At 50.2% G+C, this 22,691-nt stretch overlaps 2 protein-coding genes across 2 annotated transcripts in view; one reads left to right on the plus strand and one right to left on the minus strand.

Annotated features, from left to right (window-relative positions):
• The window catches only part of LOC127600986 (mannosyl-oligosaccharide 1,2-alpha-mannosidase IC), a 264,345-nt gene that overhangs the window by 66,455 nt on the left and 175,199 nt on the right, over window positions 1-22,691 (minus strand). The gene's annotated exons all lie outside the window — the stretch shown is intronic.
• On the plus strand, window positions 12,354-22,674 carry fam110d (family with sequence similarity 110 member D). The gene is made up of 2 exons (XM_052065959.1): window positions 12,354-12,835; window positions 18,199-22,674. The coding sequence occupies exon 2, from the start codon at window positions 18,442-18,444 to the stop codon at window positions 19,831-19,833; it is 1,392 nt and encodes a 463-aa protein (XP_051921919.1). The 5' UTR covers window positions 12,354-12,835; window positions 18,199-18,441; the 3' UTR covers window positions 19,834-22,674.

The raw sequence follows: 22,691 nt of genomic DNA on the forward strand, positions 1-22,691 counted from the left end.
GCAGTCAAGAGGCGAGTGGCAGCATTCTGACCCCACTGGAGACGCTTCATGGAGGATTGGCTGACTCCAAAGTCAAGTGCGTTAGTCATTCAGCCGACCCGATTTCAAATCGCTGTCCAGTTTAAGACCGTTGGCTTGAGCTCAGGGGTCAGAGGGCCCAAGTCCGCAGGGTGCGATGGACAACGGCCACGGACACCAAACACCGTCACTTGGTTGTCGATGCTGGTCAGTCAACTTTGGAGGCGCTGATCGTTTTTCCTCCACCGCTCCTTATTGTGTTAGCGTCTTTATTGCGCCGTGTTGTGCTTTGTAGTGTCAGTCGTGTTCAAGGGTTCGCTCTTTATCCGTCACTACCAAAGTGAATTACGCATCAAAGGAGCCTCATGGACCAGGAAATAAGAGAATTACAAAAGGCAAAGAGGAAGTGGGGGATGAGAACCACCAAACAGGAAATGGATTACATAAACCAAATGAGGTTTAGCACATATTTGCTTTTGCAGCATGTCGTCAAAAGCATCATGGGGAGCAGGAAGTGTGAATGGTTTAGAGCGGTTCAGAAAATGGATGGATAGTTCTATAGCCTAGGCGAGGTTTAAAAAAAAACAGTGAGGTGACTGCCAAACAAATCATGGAAGTCATGTAATAACATAGATGGTATATTTCACACCGTTTTAGACAGTAGTTAACTTTTCTTTTTATCCGTTTTATGTGGCAGTTAAAAATATTGAAATTCACTTTATTTTTTTAAACAATCAAACAGTCATTCACACCTTTGTCACATCTCTGCTGGATTACTGTCATGCACTTCACTTTGGAGTCAGCCAATCCTCCATCAAACATCTCCAGTTGGTCCACAACGCCGCTGGTACTGGTACTTGTAAGAGGGAGCGCGTCACTCCTACTCTGGCATCCCAGAACTCTCGAATAGGAAATGTGCACAAATGTCACCATGCAGATGCAACGATAACTAGTTTTGGATGCATGGTTTATAACAGAGACACCGTCACTGCCATTGTTTATGTGATTTGGCTACCGTGTCGTAATCCGTGTACAAATATTACCCAGGTTGTATGTTAGTTTCCATTCTTTTGGCAGGTTTAGGTTTAGTCCTAGTTTTGTTTTGGGTTTTTTTAACACCTGGAGTATTTGTTCAGTGTGTAAATGGAGCGGTTCGTTGTTGTTAGCGGATAGCTCTACTTTACGAATGGCAAAAGGAGAGATGGAATCCTTCGAATGCAGTTTTATTGAGAAGGAGAGAAAAAAACGACTGCACCGCAACACGTTAGAGAAAACAAATCTCCTTGTAACTAAAATCACTTCCTGCTTCTCCTACTTCAGCCAAGAACCTATCAACATAAAAACATGCCTAAGCAATTATTAAACAATAGAATATCATTTAGGAGTTCTTAAAAGGAAATAATTTGATGCTCAAAGATAAAATGATTGTAATTAATAATATAACATAAGCTTACAAAATCCCCAAATACTGTGTAAGAAAGTATCGGAGTATCGAAGTCTCTTTTGCATTTCAACAGGTATAGTGTACACACGTATTTGCTTCATTCATCCTTCCTTGTGGTTTCATCTTTTATTCGAAAGAGTGAAAGAAGCTTGCGCCATTGACGAACGTGATGAAATCCCAGCGTTGATGGGGAAACAAAAGTCATTTTTGCGCCAATCGTGAAAAACAAGTCAGGAAGTTCACCCAAACGGCCCCCCAACCATCGCGCGTCAAAATGGAGTACTGCGCATGAAAAGCACTACTGCCTTCATCTTATCTTTGACATTTCGTCTACAATCTTCTGGCGGGATGAAAAAAATAAATACACAAGTCACATCAGTTCGAGTGGCTCGTGTTTGTCTTCTAATCCAGTAGCGGAGACCCCTTTGTGTTACTGTTTGGAAGAGCGAAGCGTTGCATATGCACGGAGTTACCAGCAGGTGGAGCCGTCGTACTAGAAACAGGAAGCCGGTGACAGGTTGTTCAACCTATTTCATTATTCTTTTGGAGCTCCATTTTGAGACAGAATCACAACAACTACATGGTAAACAGTATTGGGACAGTTCTGGTGCCAATAATGGTGGCTATATTGGGCTTTATTTTGACCTCTTTTCTGTTGAAAGGAAAGTTTGGGACGGAGTGAAACTACAGGAGCCGGCGGCACAGAAACAGCACTCGGACACCTGGCAGAGACGTGGGAAGCCGGGAATATGCGTCACCGTCCGGGCTGCGTGATGACCAGGACCGAGCAGGAAATACACTGGCCGTTCGCGAAAATTAACGTGTTTTCCAATGGCCACACCGCCCCTGCCTGGTGGTGTGACAAAATAGGCACTTACCATCTTCAGGGTAAAAATGAGTTTCAGGTGGAAGGCAAAAGTTCTCGGTTGCCCTCGTCTCCGCACTGTTTAAATCATAACAATAAAATGTTAAAATAGGTCCTTCTGTACACCAGACTTCAGGCTTCCCTCTGAGATCTTTCATCTCTCCGTCCGTGTTCCATGTGGTCGACCAGAGCTCTTACTTCATTGCCATGAAAGGTGCGCTCACTCAGCACTTCTTGTAGGTCACATCTGGCATGACCCAAAAAAGAGAGATGAAGGCATGGGGAGGCAGGGGAAAAGCACACTTTGAACTTCAAAGTAGGCCATGAAAAGTGCCCGAGGTATGCCGACACTGGATGCACACTTGACATTTGATTCAGGGCCGATTGAGCAACCCGGGGCGAGTTGTGTTCCGCGACTAAATAAAAACTGACATTTTACGCACTGACATCAGCATCAAAAACAATTCCTATTTACACAGACCTGTACAAACGTACTATCCATGCCGGGCCCACTGCTTGGCGATGTTACCGAGTGGTCTTGAGTGTTTCCGGCGCACCTACTACATAATCCAATAACATTTTATGAGCATTTAAAAAAAAGTTCCACTGTAAAAACCACAAACGACAGGTTTTTTTTGTGGGTTTAGGGCAGGGGTGTCTAAACTTTTTGCCAAGGGGGCCAGATTTTATGTGGTAAAATGTCAGGGGGCCGACCTTGGCTGACATTCTTTACATTGAACAACAATATTGTTCAACAAATTTTAGTAAGCCAGTCTGTTTCACATTTCCATTTTTATTTTAATTTCAACAATCTTAAGAATTTATTTTGGTTCATTTGAAACAGGAATTTGAAATATGACATATCAGTCAATATAAACACGGAGTGATGTCTTGTTAACTCGTGAGTGATGCCCTCTAGTGTCTAAATGCTATTACTCATTTAGTGAATGCTATTACTCATTTAGCCACTAGAGGGAAGCAGTACTCTATAAAACATCACTCACCAGTCTACGAGACCTCAGTCAATGCAACACGTGTTCCATTGCGCCCAACCTGCGGGCCAGACGGCACTGATTTTATGACAGGGGCCGAGGGCCCGATGAAATTTGACCGCGGGCCGGATTTGGCCCCCGGGCCGGACTTTGGACATGCCTGGTTTAGGCTGAAAGAAGCATCGGTGAAAATGGACCACAAAATGATCAAGTTGCTCCTCAAATGATTTCAGTGATTCGCAAAACTGAAAAATGTTTTGCTTTCTTCCCTACTTGGTGCTTGACCAGCGATCTTGTACAAGAGTTACGACCGACGTACAAGGCTGAGCATGGCCAAGGCCGCGTGAAATATGCGAAGCTGTGTAAGGACAAGTCGACCGGCCCGGGGACCAGAAACGATGGACCACAAGCTGATAAAATGGAGCACATCAATTCCCTTTCTCTCCGTCATGCACTAAAATGGACTTTGCGACGACACTCGCGGCGCCGAAGGACAACCCCCCGCCCCCCCCCCCCCCGTGTCATGACTCAACCTTTGCTCTCGCAATCTCCCAATGAGAACTCCAATCTGCTTGTCAAGCCTGCCGGGTGGTTTGTGTTTAAGTTTGGCCATTACGAGGGCAATTGCCAAGACTCGGAAGGTGCCGGAAATCGGCGGTGACTCGAATTGAGCTGCAAATTGGCCGTTTGAAAAAAAAAAAAAAAAGGGAGGTGGGGGCTGACCCCCTCTTGTGTGACCTAACATCAAGTGGGGATTTCTCGCCAAGCAGATTTGGAACGGCTCGACGGCACTCACAATTTACGGCAGCCGCATGATCACTCCGCAGAGTGCCCCCCCCCCCCCCCCCCGCAGGGATTTATTTGATCTTTCCCCAAAACGAGGCGCCGCCGTCTGATTGAGCAGAAAAGCCGTCAATCTCCATCACGAGGAGATTTCCTCCCACTCGGCTCAATGGCTTTCTCGAGCGTAGACGGCGCCGGCTTCGCGGCCAACGTTGTTGACGTTGGAACGCTGCTAAATATACCGTCACGCCCCGTCACCGTCTTTCATCGGCCTCTGGTTTTTTTTCGTCTTATGCGTGAGAGTCCGCGTGTGATGAATCCGTTCCGGAGTTTGTTGCCAGCGGGGTGAAAAGCAGGAAGGGAACCTCTGTGATTACCGCTGCCATAACGCGAGAGACTTGTCGGAGAGGACGAAGCCGCAAAAACGGGCCCTTTTCGGTGCAGGAAAAGATAAAAATATCCCCTTTGCACAAAACGTGCAGGCTTCTATTTCGGGGACTGACGAGATCTCTTGGGGCACAGCTCAAAGTGCCGAGGAAAGCCGGCCGCCGCACTCCGTGAGAAATTTGTCAGATGAGCTCGCATTGTGAATACCGCAGTCCACGAGAGGGGCAAAAGTATTGGGACACATAATGGCCACTTTAACGACGTCCAGATCCTGTGGATATAGCACGGTCATTGCGTTGCGATCTTTGCTTCGGTCTCAGTCTTGAAATGGTTCCGACTCAAATCTCGACTGATTCTCAATCACCGCAAAGTTTTGGTGTTGACTTGGTCTCAACCTTTCTTGGTCTTACTCTGAAGAGCCTCGAGCCTTTCAATTCTTGGTCTAGACTGTCTCCTGGCTACTCGAAAGTCTCGATCTTCGCCTTCGTTTTTTTTCAGCATCAACACACGCACGAGCACTGGATTTTAAATATTGCATTGGAGCAGTGGAGTCCCCTTCTCGTAGCCTACCCCCGGGGCTTTTAGCAGAGCTCTCATCCAACCCCCTCACTGAAGAGCCTCAGTTGACCTCCAAACTTGATCATCTATTCGACATTCCCACGAATGTTTCTGGTGTCAACGTAAGCCATTTAGTTGGCGTTGAAGTAGCGGCTGACCGCTTACTTGCTTCCCTGGACAAATCCCCAAAACCACAAATGGCTCTCTGGAGAGGAGTAGGGGATTAAAAGTCTTTGGGGTTTCAAGGTCTGGATGTCTCAAACTGGATTTCCATGACTGCGACACCCTTCTTTTGGTGCCACAACCAGAATGACTTTTCTGGTTGTTCAAACGTACTTCTTGGAGGGAAAAGAACACCTCGAGATACGAATCCAAGTTCCTATTTAGGACCCCTTTCCCCACCAAAACAACCTTGGTGCTATTGCCGGCCAGGGCCAGGGCCAGGGCTGTGCTTAGTTGGCGCTTATAAGTTCTTACGAAGAACTTGTTGGGTTTTCCACCGGCAAATTGCCAAGCGGGAGGGACGTCATGACGAGACCTTAATTGATAGACCCTCCTGCGGGGATTGCTGGCCATCCATCACGCCGCTCTTGCAGGCCTTCCCCGCAAAGTAAACAGTTTAGGTCAGGCCTCGGCCGGCGACCTGAGACCTTTACGGCCTCCAAACAATGCCAAATGGAGCTTGACCTCCATCCCCGCCTACGGCCTCAGACCTCCCACCTCCGCGCAGGTCACATGCTCGCTACGGTCACTGTCTTCTGAACAAATATCTTGAAGAAATGTGCACTGCAATCATCATCTTTTCAAAATTTGGAGGCTTTTTATCCAACTTTTCTCTTCGGCCGGAAGTGAGCCCCCAAAACCTCTTTCACTTAGCAACATGAAATTTTGGTGGGGACCTCTATGATGGATAAACCCACCAAAACGTCTCAAAAAGCCCGACCCGAAGATACAAAGTCGTCCGGTTTGGTTTTTAACGGTTATTTTGGGATCATTTTCAGGCGTCAAATCAAAATTGAACATCTGGACATTTTGATAGCAAGTTTGAAGTGGTGAAACTCGGAACACTCAAGTGCAGATCACCTCGTTTCTGTCATTGTAGCTGGACAGAGTGGCCCCACCCCTTCCCTCCCCCCAAGAATCCATGTCCAGAGACAAACAGCCAGTTGGCCATTTTGGCTCGGAGCTGCCATTTGAGGATTCAGGAAAAACAACAACCACAACATCTTTGAGTTGTTGTCTGATTGCAACCAAATTTGAGCAAATTCTCTGGGATGGATGGCCACAAGCGCACCCCTCTTAAAAGTTTTCCAGCAGGCATTGCTTCGCCTCGCCAGATCATCGATGACACGTTATCTTTGGCCCCAAAATCCGTTTGGCCCGTTGTTATTCCTGACCGCTACTTTTATCAGCTCGCCTCTCGTCACGGGCTCCAGGGAGCCAGCGCAAACAAGAACCAAGGTGCAATGAACAGGAAACCGAGGGCCTCTTCTCAGTGAGTGAGCCAAGGCAGAACACACACGCATCGGGGGGCTTTATTTACCTACTTGGCACCTTAATCCTCCACTTGTTAACAATGCAAATGGAATTTTACAGTGAGTGCTAGCAGGCCTCGCGAGCCTATCCCAGCTGTCTTCAGGCAGTGGGCGGGGGGAGGGGGGCACCCTGAGTCGGGTGTCAACCAATCATGGGGCAGATATAGACAAGCAAACATTCGCACTCATGCTCACACGTAGGGACAATTTGGAGCGTTCTGGTAAGCGGCCATGCATGTTTTGGGAATTTGGGAGGAAAGCGGAGAAAAGCCACGCAGCTCCGGACAGCCGACAAGCTCCACAAGGAAGGCCGGAGCCGGAATCGAACCCCGCATCTCTGCACTGTGAGGCGGACGTGCTAACCGGTTATCCAAAATTCAGTCTGTTTGTTCGTAACAGAAGGATGTGCAGCCTCTTGTGATGCGTCGCACGAAATTTCGTGTTGGCGCAATGAAAAAGAGCAAGTTTATGTCGAAATACAACCTGAGTTCAACTCTTACTTCACTTCCTCATATGTAAAGTTGCAAGAGTCATGCGTTTGGGTTTGTTTTTGTTTGTTGACTAATTCTGTGCACTCCTCCATGTTGTGGATTAAATCTGTTTGCGAAGGAGTGGAAAGTAGTCAGTTGCATTGCCAAAAGTCGACTACAACCCGCCATCGATAACAACACGGAGTGGCCGAGAGCTGAGGTCACGACTCTGGACCTCACCCACCCAGGGCGCTGCGACCAGCAGCCGCGTCAGCAGGATCCGCCGTCAAACGCAACACGAGAAAGAGGGAGGAGAGCCGCCCAGGGCTTGAAGGAAGGCAGATAAGAGCGCCGGGAGTGGACAGGAAGTCCCCGCAGCGTGTGTGTGAACACGGCTGTCAACTTCAACACCCGACGCTCACGTCTCGCGGGATTGTCCTGCTCAAGCCGGGACTTTTGCCATCTTTAGTTAGAAGTTGCCCCGGCAAATACTCTGCCTTTGGAGCTCGGGTTGGAGGGGAAAAGAATCAGGAGGTGTGGAGTTCAATACCTGATACTCGCTTCACCACCACCACCTCCTCAGCTTTTACGCTGCCCGCTAAAGCCGGGTCTTGTTTGGCCTCTCGTCGACCTAATAACCTATACTTAGCCAAAAGGAAACAGCAGGCAGCTAAAAAAAAAAGGGACAGCTGCAGTTGAGTGAACAACCTGGAGCGGAAAATTCAAGAATTTAGAAGGACGGGGGTCGGCTGTGTCGACTTCTAGACTGAAGACTGCCGGCGCTGCAGCTCAGTGGAGTCTAATGATGCGAGTTCCAGAGCTCAGGCGCGGCAAAGCTTACGTTAGCTTAACGGGTCTTTGTTTTGGCTAGGCCCGCCCGCGCGTTCTCAAATGTGACCAACTCGGACCGAGAAATAGGCCCTCGTTAGCAACCGGCTTTGCCTGTGGAAAAGCATCACGGACGAGAAAAGACATCACGGGACGAGTTTGACTCCGATTCTGGGATGGGACGGGCGGAGTCCAAGAACAACACGGAGTAAAGGTTGACGCCGAGTTAAGATCAAGACTTGGTAAGCATCAAAACGAAGACCGAGGCAGAAATTGCGGACCAAAACGATGGCGGTGGCCGATGCGGCACTTGCAGACGGCATTCCACCGCAACCCCACCCCCTTATGAATCGAATTCTACGTGATGGTCCGATGCGTATGCCGTTGTTATATCTCGGAATGAAATATCGCGACATCTCCCACGGTTGCCCGGAGTGCAGTAAATCCAGTGAGATCGCGCTGTGGTTTTCTTGGATTGTGTTCCCACATAAGCAAGAATGTGAATGTCACCGAGCCTCTGTCGTATGAGCGACCAGCCTCATGAGTAGCCCCTTTGTCCCCCCCATGGCCCACTCTTCATTCTCAGATGACGTAGAGAAACTCGCCGAGGGTGGCTTTTTCTCATCTTCACTCAACTGTTGTTTCTTCTTGAGTCGAGACGGAGGTCAGGGATGCGTTCAGACGAGGCCTTGTTGTGACTGCGGATGCCACTTTTGGCTTACTTTTTGTGTTTGGGGGGGAGGGGGGGATATCTTGGATGGAACAGCCCCTGGGAGGTTACTGTGTGTTAATCAGCAGCAGCACTCCCCCGCTCAGGCTGACGCAGTTGATTCTGCCGCCTTTCAGATAAGATCACCTATCATCTTTTTTTTAACATCTTGAGTCAAAGCGCTTGTTGACCGAGAGGACTTTGTGCAGGGATGCGGAAATCCCGCAGTGGACTTCTCACGGAGAAATATTGGTCTGTGGTCTTGAGGGTGTGCTCGCCAACGTGTCAGCAGACTCTGTTGGCGATCAAAATCAATTGTGGCTAAAAAACTTTGAAGGGTTCAAATGGAGTCAAAAGGATGACCGAGGTAGGGTGACGCCGACCCGAGACCCAAACTTGGAAGGCTTGAGCCCGAGTCCAGACAAAGACAAGAAGTTGAGACCGAATCAAGACCCAGTCCGAGGGAGGTTGAAATTGAGTCAAAGCCAAGACTGAGTGGATGGCACCTCGTCAAGACGGGATGAGACCAAGTCTAGCCCAAGACCGAGGGCTTCAAACAAGACCGGGGAAAGTTGAGGCCGAGTCAAGGCCAAGACTGAAAGGCTGAGGCTGAATCCCAAGTGGAGACTGAGTCGAGACTAAGACCAGGTTGAAGGCTTCTATGCTCCCGCTTGTATCAACCTGCAAACTCTCCATCTCGGAAGAAAACAACTCTCAAGTCAGGGAGCTGTGGAAGTCGAAGCGACACCATCTGCTTCAACAAGTAATTGTCCTCGAGGGCGTCCCTTACGAGGGGGGCTCGGTGTTCAGCACAAGGCGTCACCGGCAGTTGTGCCTCGCGGGATTTATTCCAAGCGCCGAACGCGGGAGTCGCCTGAGGGCACCCTTAGCTGGAGCCAGACTGACAATCAGTTTCTCCCTCTTCTGCCCTCGGGGAAGCTCGGACACACAATGTTCATTTTGCGCGACTCGGACTTCCTGTGAGGCTTGCGTCGAAGCGCAGGGCAAATTTCTCGAGCTTCAGGGCCAATGGTTGCAAAGGATACCATCCTCATTCAGTGTCAAATCTTTGGCGGTTGGATTACAATCCGGTTTTAGAACAATCCGCTATGCACGTGTTAAGGTCGTCATGATGGAGGATTCCAAAATATCCAACAGGTACTCTTCCGGTTCTCATAAGCCTTTCGTTGGGGTGCGGGCTGCGTCAAAGTTGCCTCTGCTCCCACTCGACAAAACTCTGAACGAAACCGGTTTGCTGTGGCAAAATGGCTCCCGGCTGGTGAAAAGTGAACCAAGATCTCGTCCGAGACTCGGTGGTCCGGCGGAGATGCCGATCAGGACTAAGTGGCCTAGTGACGAGTTCCCTCAGGCAGCCGTTCCTTTGCGGGTGTCCCGAAAACAGGAGCTGCACACTTGACCCCGCAACCTGTGGAGACGTGTCTTTTTCAACGGCGCCGGCGCTCGCCGGAGGAACAACGCGTCCGTGTCATCGCCTCGCTTGTCCCAAAACATGAGGCTAAGTGGGCAAACCTTCCCCATTGTCTCGTCTTCAGTCGCGAGCCCCTCCCGCACCGGCTGCGAGTTTTTCCATCTCTGGAAGTAAAACTAGAAGCCTTTTCTACCCTACCTGTAGCACGAAATCCTTTTTCCAACATTGTCCCGCAAGACGGAAGCCCAGCCCTTAATTGGAGTTTTAGAATTGAACATTTCAGTCGTAGCCTCTTGGGGGGCCGTCGACTTTTCATTTCCAGACAGGAATTTCTCCCATTTCCTCATCTTGGTCCGGTAATATTGATCTTGCGTGCTCGGAAGCGGCCTCCGCGGCGCATTCCGGACATTCCCGTTGTACTTCCCGAATAGCTGGCGCATTATGAGCGTCTTCCGGCGCAAAACATGACCGGCGGGTGAGCGGTGACGCGTCTTGTTGGGGGATTCATGTACAGCATTACGCGGGTGTTGGGGGAGCATAACTTGTTGGAAAGTAGTCTGACTGGGGTTCAAAGGTCTGTGGGGTGGCAAAACTAAACATGGCGGCGAGAAATGGAGTCCTCTGTATTCCGTGCCGTGATCTTTGACAGCTATTAGAGGATTAGCGGCACGCGTTAGCCACCTGCTCACGCCGCCGCCCGCCAAGAACTGCGCAATTCAAATATAGGCGCCGCACGACAGGAAATGTGATTTCCTTGGGTTGGGAGTGGAAGGGGGTGGGGGGGTCAGAGTTCAGGAGAGGACCAGATCAAGCGAAGCACATTTCTTGTGTCTGGCGGTGACCCCCCAAATGAGGCGTGACTGCACCCTCAACCAAACAGGAAGTTCTATTCTGAGGCCTGTCATTTGTCAACAGCGCACGCCGCCGTTGAGCCGCTTGCATTCCATCTTTCTGGGGCGGGTTTCATGTTGGCTTTTTATTGAGGCTCCATCCACCGGTGCCTTACACGCACAATTCCGGTACAGCAACACGGGTGGTGTACATACAGCGGTGCGACGTCGCAGCCTGGCTAAACCAAAGCGAAAATGAACCCGAAAAGCGCCAGAAAAATTTTTTGAATCACTTTTCTTGCCGTCCACACACATGCAACGCATTGACGACATCAACGTATGTTCATAATCGATGGCTACCGGTGATGGCACAGAGCAAAAGCGGGACAAAAGAGAAACTCGGACTCGCTGTGACATCACAACGCCACGGTCATCCGATGCGGCCATTTTGCCGCATGATGGCGTCCTATTTCTGTCACATGTTGAGCTTTAACATTGTTGTGTTTTGAAGCCTGCTTATGTTGCCGGGTAAAATACTTTGCTCTGCATGTGTGTGTGTGTTCTTGTACTCACGACATTGTGAGGACCGGCATGAGTTTTTAACCAACAGAGTGAGGATGTGTGTGTGTGTGTGTGTGTGTGTGTGTGTGTTGCCCTGCGCCTCCTCAGCCGTCAGCCTTTAGTGAGTGATGGACTTGGAATGAAAAACAGGTGTGGATCGCGTCTTTATCTCTTCCTCCCACCAACGGCACATCTTTTTTTTTTTTTTTAAACTCAACGTGAGGAAGAAAAACAAAATGGAGGACAGTGAAAGTCATGCCTTCATCACTGAAAATCACCACAGTGATCAATGACGGAAAATTCCCATTGAATTTTAATCATGCCCGCAAACAATGAGGCGTGAAGCACTCCAATCGGATTAGTCAACCTCAAACAGTGGAGATCGTCAAACTATCGATCAAACAATCGGCGGATTATCATCAGAAGGGAAGCGCCCACTACATGTAGGCCTCGTTAATCAACCGCGTCATCAATCAGTCTTTTCTTTTGCAGCCACGTTAATCATGGAGTGCTCAGAATTCTGCGTGAAGGCGTTTGGACGCTTGTCATTCGCCGCGACGCTACATGCTACATCTTGGTAGCATTTGCTAAATCGAATGAATTGCGTGACGGTATCTTTAATCGGATCGGTCATTCGGAGTCATGAGAGCAGCCGAGGCCCTTTCCCGTCTCAATGTCGGTTCCATTTCCCGTTCTATGGTTATCGTCACACTTTTGCGCTTCATTGCCTAATTAGGGTGAACTATGACCTTACTTCAACAATGTAAACATGCACTCATTTTTTATTTGACCCGAATTAGAATCGATGATCGTGAAGAAGTCATTTCAGAACGCGTCCAAATTTACACGCGTCTGCTTTTGTGAGTCGCGTTACACTGGTCGACAAACTTTTCAAATCAGACACGCGAGGAAGTTTTGATTTTAATGGCCTTCTAAATGACTTGCTCATCCCTTCCCATTACGAAATTAACAGTCGGTCGACACATTTGCGTGTCATGTTTGTCTTCCACTTCACGTCACCCGCTACACCCCCCCCCCCCCCCCACAGCTCTCCACCCAGATAAACGTGGGAGTCAGTTTACACACACTCACGCACACACTTGCCCAACCCTCTCAGCTTCTCTTTCTCTTTCTCTCTCTCTCTCTGCGCGTGAGAGTTGGCAGCGGCCACGCTCGGCTCATTGCACGAGACGTCCAGGCAGGAGAAGCGCCCGCCTGTCACGGCCAGAGAACCAACGCGTCTTCTGCATCGGATCCAAACGCCAAGAGAGGATTACAACAAGGCCAAATAGAACAAGGAGAGGTCAGTGCGACGAAGCTCCTCTTTCTTCCTTTGAATGCGAATTTGGGACTTTGGAAGCGTGGCTGGCTTTCCACTCGCGCGCACACTCGGCGGTCGCTGTGAGTGGCCCGTATTTATTCTTGGGTGAGCTGACTGTTTCTTGTTTACACCCCCCTCCACCCTCCCCAGATAGCGCCTATGGACAATTAATTCTTGTGTCAAATTGTTACCATCAAAAATCCCTGAAAACTGCATGTAAAAACATTTAGCTGGCATACAAGTGTAAAAAGAAGCTCACCGCAGTTAATTCACGGAAGCCACAAAAAAAGCAAAAATGTACATTTAGCCACAGCGTGTCTGACTTATATTGTCAAGGATTGTTGTTTAGTTTTGTGGGCTTTTGACAGCAGTTTTTTTGTTCCGATTTTGCCCGCAAATGGCCCGCTGACCTTCGATTGCGCATATTTGGTTCAACTCGGACGGACGGGGCCGGTCCAAAAAGCGAGTGAGAGTGATGATTGAAGCTGATTGTTTTAACGGTGTCTCGGCGCAAATATTGACACGGCTCAAGCGGATGCGGCGGCGTCCAGTCGGGCCCGTGTGTTCTCGTCAAGAGCGTGATTGGTTTGACGCGCGCGTGGGGCAACCAAGTCCCTGGCAGACTAAACAGAGTGTGCGTGCGTCGCAAAGATTCACCCGCATAATCCCCCCTAAGGACATTTCACAATTGTTTTTTTTGTGGGGCGCCACAGCAGCAAACAGAAAAGTCACCGCCAAGTAGGGTCATCCTGTGGATACTTTCTCCCAGTGACACAGCACATTTTTACGGGAGAAGAGCAGTCCCGAAAGGTACCATTATAAATTTAAAAGTCCAAATGGTGGTTCTGCTACCACCATTTTTTCTGTGTATCTGTGTGAAAGGGCACACCCTTGTAGCAACACACCCCTCTGCAGTGTTTTGCGTAAAAAAAAAAAAAAAGAGAGACTAAATTCGGGGACTTCTATCACTGCTGTCATATTCCAATTTTGTGCAGAATATCATGTTTTGGAGGTTTCTGCATAAAACTGGACTTTCTGTTACAGCCGCTGAACAAGTGTGGAAAGCCACACTTGTCTGGGCTCTGTGTAAACAGGCCGAGCCTCGTGTTACGGCCCCGCTAGTGCAATTTGTGCTGTGTTGCCGCGTGAAAGGGGATGCTGGAATATCCTCCCTCATCAGCTTCTCTGCCAAAGGCTGTGAAAGCTCCATTTTGTGCCGCATCACTGTGTGAAAGCACAGCCAGTTTTGGCACCAGCCTCCTTTGCGGAGTTCCGTGTCAAATTCAGTTTGGTGTGTTACGGCTTCAGTGGAAGAGCCTTCCGACCATCTTTTCGTAGAAACGGGAGTGAGCTGGCGCCGACGTCAGCCAGAGTGAGGAAACCGATTGTCATTCGCCGTCGGTGGCCTTTCGAGTGAACGTGTGGCACTTTTGCAGGTGTTGTGCAAGCGCTTGTCGGATCTTGTCGGCGGCGCGAGATAGTGACGCTTTGCTTGTTGTCGGCGAGTCTCTTATTACCTCCGCCAAGTGCGACTTGCCCCCAGGCCAACGTCGTCTGTTCCCAAGGTGGTGCGTCATTCGCTACTGAGCCGGATGCAACGGGGCTCGAGCCCTGGCGCTTCAAATTTAATCGAGGCTTCTCCCCATCATCTGCCGACACTAAACGAGCGTCCCTTCACATTTTAGGATTCTTACGATGATCATTTAAGTCCATATTAAATCAAGAGAAATTAATAAATAAAGCAACAGTTTGGTAGAGACACCCGGCGTCATTTTATCACAAACATTCATGCGCCATTTACTTCATCAGATGTAGAATAATAATATCATTCCATAATATTTACAGACTTTAATATTTGACCGGTTGCTGGTGTCAAAATGGCAAAAAAAATAAATAAATAAATAGTCAATTGGTTTGTAGACATTTGTTGGGGTAGGCAAGAATTATTTGGAAATTATTTATTAATAATTTATTAATTTATTAATATTTATTTATAATTGATTAATAATTATGTGTGGCGGCCCGGTAGCCCAGTGGTTAGCACGTGGGCTTCACAGTGCAGAGGTACCGGGTTCGATTCCAGCTCCGGCCTCCCTGTGTGGGGCTTGCATGTTCTCCCCGGGCCTGCGTGGGTTTTCTCCGGGTGCTCCGGTTTCCTCCCACATTCCAAAAATATGCATGGCAGGCTGATTGAACACTCTAAATTGTCCCTAGGTGTGAGTGTGAGCGTGGATGGTTGTTCGTCTCTGTGTGCCCTGCGATTGGCTGGCAACCGATTCAGGGTGTCCCCCGCCTACTGCCCAAAGACAGCTGGGATAGGCTCCAGCACCCCCCGCGACCCTAGTGAGGATCAAGCGGCTCGGAAGATGAATGAATGAATGAATAATAATTATGTATAAGAAATTATCGATAATTTAAACAGAAAAAACAGATTTGTAAATATTATCACTTGATTTGACGTGATTCTCATTGTATTTATCTTCTCGTTACTATTTTTTTTTTTAAATCAGAACCAAATTGCACTCATTTCCTAAATAGGAATGCGTTTTGAGCACCATTTGCTTCACTTGCTAACTGAATTATATAAAAAAAAAAATTTAAAGGTGAAATAGACGCAGCGACAAAAGGTCGATACTGCAAGGCAAAACAGAAAAATGGACGTTCACATCCGGCCACTTTGCACAGTCCGATGTTTCTTGCGTGAGCCCGCACACGCCTCGGCGCAGGTACCGACCTGAGCGATTGTTGCGCCGCATGTGTTTCTTATCACGGCCTCGGAGCCGCGTCTCGTAAACGCCGCCTTCAAAGCCGCTTCATCTTCCTGCAAAGGTTTGCATGTGAGGACCCCCCCCCTCCCGCCCCTCCGAGCTTAAGTTTCTAATTAGAGGGGCAAGGTGCCCCCGTGATGACATCATCAAACCCCCTTCCCCCCCATCCCAAGCCCTAAGCAAGCTGAGCAGCAGCTGCTTTGCGACATCCGAAGTGGACCCTTGCTACCTTGTAATTTGACATGATTGCTGGGCCTCGGCCGTCGCTTTGTTTTCGTTGGGCCGTATTAGGCTGCGGCGCCTCACGGGGACCTCAAAGAAAGGCTTCCTTTTTCATTCGGTCAGTGACCTTCGCATGCCCCCGAGTTGCTGTCCCGTCAAGGCTCAGCGAGAGCAAAATATTTCTTGCGCGACCCTCTTCGTTTTGTTTGCCGGAAAGTTCAGAGTGAGCGAGTTGCGTGTTGCTACTTTGTCCGAATGAAGCGAGTGTGGACCATCTGAAAGCGTTCGCTTGACCGTTGCGCCGAATGACCGACGTTCGCACTCCCCCGTTCCGTTTGCGCAACCCGAGTGAGTCAAGGATCAACGTCTGGCCCTCACTTGCTTTGACTCTACAGAGGCTGGAAATCCGCATCCCCCCAAATCTTCCCCCGAATGTTCCCATCTATCTTTGGAAGCACGTCGACTCGACTGTCACCATCGCTCTCGTCACGTTTGCGACCTCGGCAGCCTCCGCCGACTCGCGATTCCATCGATTATTTACAGCCGCCTCTCGAATCTTCAATCGCGGGCCTGACGGATCTCCCTCGCCGGCGTGTGACTGATGGTCCGCCAACGGGCACGCTCGCATCCTCCTCATTTGCTTACGCTTCAGTCAACCGCGACGAAGAAGGAGGAGGCTTGTGAAGGGGCGGGGGGCGGGGGGGGGCTGTTCCTGCCGGGTACGTTTGTCGGGAAGCAGGTCGGCTGACGTGTAATGAGACAAGACATATATGTGGAATATATGTCTGGTCACCATATACAGTATATATATATAGATATATATATACACTATATATATATATATATATATATATATATATATATATATATATATACTTAGATGGATATATATATATATATATATATATATATATATAGCCAGTTTAAGGGCTGGTGTTGTCCATTTTGCGTTTAAGAGACCATCTCAAGGGTGGGGTTGTGAGGCGATTATGAGGCAAGGAGTAGGTTGGGGGGGGGGGGGGGGGTCACCAGAGAAAGTCATTAGCAACCTCCAGCAGCTCAGACGTGATAATACCCCAAAGATTGACACTATTGTCTGCTTTCTTTGTCTTTTTTGGGAGGGGGAGGGAGGCGGTGGTTGACGTCTTTTACGTTTGATGGCAGCCGTGTTGCCCCCTCCCTGACTAATGAGGCTGAGCAGCCATACGGCTTCTCATCAACATCAACCGAGCCTCACTTTCTTTGTTTAAAAATTAATCAAGGAAAAGTCAAGTGAATTCATTTGTTGGGCACCCTCATAAAAAAAAGTCTTTCGACGATTCTGATATTTGCCAGAAGAAAATGATTTTTTGCCGATTTGAAAACAATTTGTTCAGGCCCATAATAAAAACATGCAGTCGTGACAAAATCCAATAGAATGAAACGAATTAAACAGGTTTAGCCCCATTTTTTTTTGCATCAGTCGAATGACCATTGTGCTGCTCCTGCTGATGTGCACACCTTGGCCACCAGAGGGCACCATCACGCAGACAAAAGGCGATACACGGAGCCAGTCAAAATTCCGCAGTTAACCACAGTATAAATGTCATTCTTCACAGAGGATAAAGAATGCATGTCCCGTGAGTGTTGCCGCAGCGTTTGCGTTCACAAATCCGTCGGTGAAAGAGCTCTAACGCAGCAACGCCAATGCTCACATTTTGCATCGTTTGCTTGCACGAGTGATTTGGCTACAAAAAGTGAAATGAGTCGAACGGCGCCAATTGTTGCTGTTTACTTTGCAGATGATTCAACAGCAGTCGTTTTGCTTGGTGATTAAAAAACAGCGTCAAAACCGGCAGCACCGCGTGGAGCGTCTCCGTGTGACGCCACACAAAACATCTGCTTCTGCTTCAGCCAGCATGGGGTCGCCCCCCCCCCGCGAAGCCTCCGAACCCCCCGCCGGGCGAGGGCCTGGCAGGGCAGGCGGGACAGAGATTAGAATGCGCTTGCACAACATCTAAGGAGACACTTTGTTGCTCTTCAGGGTTTGTGTTTGTCCTCAGTCGTGAGTCATTTGGCCTTGCAATGAAATCTCAAGGCCCCCCCCCGATTAAAAACAAAGATTTCTGTGACATTTGGCGATTGGAACAATGTCAAGCAACACGTGTCACCCGAGAACAATACTCACAGGTATCTATTCTTTATCCTCCGAGAAGAAGGACAGATACAAATGCAGCTTACTGAGGACTTGAGAGCGTCACACTGGTGGTCACATTTTCATTTAGCAGTCACACAGCAGGTCTTTTTCCTGCTCCTAAACAAGGCCTATCCCAGGGCTGGAAGCTTAACATCTGTGTGTGTGGGGGGGGAGGTGGTGGGGGGGGGGGGGGTGAAAGCGACCAAAGGCGCCGAAAATGTTGAGATGCCGTTCCCTCCTGCTTTAAATGGAGGCAAACGACTGAAACCTTTCTCTCTCTCTCTCTTTGTGTGCCTCCACAGGGTGCAACGCAGGTGAGGGCATCGGCAAAGACGTCGGCCCATCTGCCAGTCGGCGTCTCAAGTGCCGGATTGGAGCAAGTCGGCGGGAGGATCGGCGAAGGGAGGACAAGAAGACGGCATTTCAAAGAGGAATCCGCTTGCTATTTCGGCTGCGCTGCGGCCGGGGGAGCCACTCGCTCGGGAGGGCTTTCTGACACAAAGAGGGCCGCCCACCCAGTCGAAAAAGACGTGCGTGAATCCCGGATGTCAATTCGCCTCAGCGCTTTTGAAAAAAGAGACGGCAAACGTAAACAGTGCGGTTTCTTCAAACGCTACCCTCCAATTTCCAGGAATGAAACTAGCGCGTCTTTCCAATCCCATCGAATCAACATGAAGCCGTTGACCCCCATCGGATCACCGTCCCCCCTTCGGCTCCTCAACAAGGGTCCGGACTACCTGCGGCGGCAGATGGACTCCGGGGGCCACGGTCGAGCGATTAGCGCCGTCGAGAGGCTGGAGGCGGACAAGGCCAAGTACGTCAAGAGCCAGCAGGTCATCAACACCAAACAGGAACCCGTGTCGGTACCGTGCGGCACTCCGCCGCCGCCGCCCCGAAGGCCTTTCGCCAGTCCCCAAGTCCCCCGGCGGGGTTTCTCCAGCACCCCCTTCTCCACTCTCTCTCGATCTTTTTCCTCCGGGGACGAAAATGAAAACGACGACTCCAGAAAGGAGAATCGGCAGTCTGCCGTCGACCTCGAGACTCATAACAACGCGCTCAACCGCCAGCCGGCCGGTCCCACGACGCCGGCGTTTAGCACTCCGGTGACGCCGCGCAGCGCCCCCGTCCTCCGCAGGAGCACCGGCAAGCGCATGCTGAGACCCGACTCGCTCGTCATCTACCGGCAGAAGAAAGAGTGCAAGAGTCCCGACGGAGAGAATGCCAGCGCCGAGCTGAAAGGTTACGGCTTCGTCCGCCGCCTCTTCCAGGGCTCCATGAGGGAGAAGGGGGGCGCCGGAGTCCACAAGATGGTCATTGGTGAGGAGAAAATGCCCTCGCGGGATGGAGACTCCCGCATGTCATGGACTAACGATAACGAAGGCGGGCCGGGAAGCAGGAGGTCCAGCGAAACCGAGCAGGAACACAGCCCGGGGTGCGGCACCGGCCCGGGCCGGACGCCTCCACTGGACCGGACCAGGGACGGACGGAAAGGCACCGCCGACGAAGGAATGGACGATGACGGTCCCTGGAGACGGGCATCTCCGCAACCTTCGTCCCGCGGGGGTCAGCGCGGGGGGCTGCGCCGTTCTAAATCGGACCTGCATCTGGACCGCTCCGGAGCCAAGTCCGAGCAGGAGCGGTTCTTTGACTTTTGCGGCCTGGACGCGGACCTGATCGAGCGCCTCGGCCGGGAGAACTTCCCGTGTGGCGCCAGCTCCGTCGACACCCTTTCGCTGGCTCTGCGCAGCGTCGCCGGGGACGGCGGCACGGAGCCCAGCGAGTTCTCCCGCCACTCCGGAGACGGCTTGTTCCGGGAGGAGCCGGCCGAGAAGCCCCCCGCCGGCGTCTCCATCATAGAGAGGAACGCTCGGGTCATCAAGTGGCTCTACGGCTGCAGAAACGCTGCCCGTGAAGGACCCAGAGAGTCGACCGTTTGATCCGGAAGACCGTCTCCGTTCGAGGACGATATGCGGTCGCTTTCGTGGGCAACTTGGTGCTTGCTCCTTGACAAACGTCCTCCCGTCAAAACTATTGATTAACCCGAAGCTCCTCTTCAAATGGATTGATTCCAGATGTACAATCCGGAACAGAACCGGTTTCTGAACTGGCACATATCTGCAATTGTCTGCTGGCGTTGACACCGGAGACTAAATGCTGCGTGAAGTGAGCCACGAGTACCTCAGTCGGAAACGTCTCGCTTTTCAATGTCAGCGTCTGGCTTTCTTTATTTTTTTTTTAACGCAGGCGTTGAATCAAACACGCAAGACTCCCCTGTGGGGTTGTTAATGTACTGATAAGAATAGGGAGGTGGGGGTGGGGGGGGTGATTGCTTGACTTTATTTTTATATACACTGTCCTGATCATGTCTTGTGACGCCATCGATTATCACTCAGGGAACCTCTGGAAAAATCTGATGTGTCGCAGACGGTTTCTTCCAAGTTGTCGTCACCACTCAAAAGCCCCCTTTCATATCGCCGAGGTGTAACGGTAGAAGGGGGGGACGCCGGTCTCCCGTCGTGTCCGAACTGCGGCCGCACCCATCCTCATAATTAAACGCCAGGTCAACGCCGGCATTCTGGATGACTTGTCAGAATCGGAAACAGTAGGCTGAGTGGGCGGAGCCTTCCGCTACTCATCCTAAGCAGGCGCAATGGCTGCTTGACTTGACCCCCAAACCCCCCCGGCCTCATCCGGCGTGCGCGTGGCTTTCGTGACCGTGGGTCTGTGCGAAAGGGGCTTCGTACAAAAAGACGGTCAAGATGTCGGCTGCATGTGGCGCTCCGGCCTGGGAGACCAAGCGCAGATTCTACCTCACTTCATTCATCAGCGGCTCATTTCTGCCCAGCGGTCACTTCTGCGGTACTGCCCACTCGAACGCAGACTGTGGGGTCTTCCGAGGTTCGGCCGAGGGTCTCGCGTGTGACGATTGTGGTCCATTACTGTAATGACTCCCAAACCCTGATAGCTTTGCCCTTATTTATCACCTCCCTGGCACGCTCCTTCAATGGGACCTACTTTTGCATTTGGTGGCATGCTGACAACATTTATTGTGACGGATGTCCATGAAAGACTTGTTGCTTTGACTCTCAAGAGATCAATAAATGCAAATACTGACTGATTTTGACTGTTTCTTTCGATTTTGGTCCTGCAACAGAGAAGGTGCCCGGTACCGAGCCTTAGGGAACACCTTTGATCATCAAGGGACAAGAAAAGATTCGCGACCACCTCAATGCATCTCTCAAAGCGCTCAGATCAAAGCGCATCCTTTAGTTTCTGAAAACAAACGATGGCGACGGGTGTTCCCCTTTTTAGTCACATATTAAGTACGTACCTGGGAACTGTTTTAAAAGGTCAAGAAGGCATCGTTTGTTTATTTTAAAGGCTTTTAAGGATCCGGGCATCTGGATCTGTACTCTGCCCACGCAGTTGTTTGTTTTAGGGACAGAAAACATCAACCTCCTTCCATCTTTTCCTGACAATTCGCCTTCTGTGTCTGCCTGACATGAGCGCAGGGCCTGCTGTGTGACATCCTGTTTTGGGTTCACGGGACAAGGTTGAAACATATGCTCATGTTTTGGTTGTGGCTTTCTTTCCGCTGCGTCTTTTCTTCGTCTCGCGTCTGCCGCCTTGAAATAAACAAGACACCAGCTGGCCGAGGACAATTGCCGTTGTATAATTGTAGGGATGGGCTGGATCGGGGCAGTGCTGAGCAAGCACAATCACAGAGAGGGAGCAGGAACACCCTGGAAAGTGTGCAACAAAACATTGCGGGCTGCTGATGTGGGTTTTCATTCACATAAAAGCTCCACGGGGGCTCCGAAGCGCGACTACCTGAGCCAATTAAGACGACTAATGAGAAAAAGCTTCTGCAATCCATTTGTCACTTTCCGCTTGTTTTGGAGGTGCAACATCCAACAGCTCACTTGACATGTGTCCAAGTGCTCGCAAATGGTCCCCACGATTGCCGTCAGCGGGTTTTTGTCTTCCCCCTCCCTTCTCCGAGGAGTCGTCGTAAAGTCTGTGAGGGGAAGGGAAGTGCACCAAACCTGGCCTGGTTCTTCCGCACCGGTAGCTTCAGCAGAATGAGGTTGTCTATGTCGGCTTCAGGGGACAAACGCGCGAGACTCTTAAGGATTGTCCGGTGGTAGAGATCGAGATCCTACTGGGGAAGATCTTCGGTGACCGAAAAAAGAATTCCTTTGATCCTTGCGGAATAAGCGTTAGAGGTACGGACTTGATGAAATTGCGGATTAAAACTAGCAGTGTAGACTAACAAAAATTTCAAGTGCTGTTCGGGCTACGAAAACAGGCCTTGGCCAGCGGGGTTGAGATGAAGCAGACCAAACAACTTGACAAGTGAGTCCAAGGTACAACGAGAACACAAACATAAGCAGTTGGGTCACACTCCCCCTAAGAGATGAATCACTCTCACCTGCAGGATGCAATGCGATTTCATCTCAACTCAACTCGAGTGTATTTCTCGAGGTCAGGTGGGGCCAGGCCACTGTAAGATTGGAAAACCAACTAGAGGGTCTTCTTCAAAACAACTCGAAAATGCAGCCAGTGAAGGGCATGCCTGAGGAGGAGTGACGCGCTACCTCTTACGAGTCCCCGGTCAAGAGGCGAGCGGCAGCATTCAGGATCCGCTGGAGACCCTTCATGGAGGATTGGCTGACTCCAAAGTCCAGTGCGTTACAGTCATCCAGCCCAGATGTGACCAAGGCTTGAATGACTGCATCCCAAAGTGCTCGCCGGAGCAAGGAGAGGGTCCAATTAAAAATAAATTACCGTCTGT

Source organism: Hippocampus zosterae, chromosome 5, assembly GCF_025434085.1.
Source record: "Hippocampus zosterae strain Florida chromosome 5, ASM2543408v3, whole genome shotgun sequence".
In the NCBI taxonomy this organism is placed as follows: Eukaryota; Metazoa; Chordata; class Actinopteri; order Syngnathiformes; family Syngnathidae; genus Hippocampus; species Hippocampus zosterae.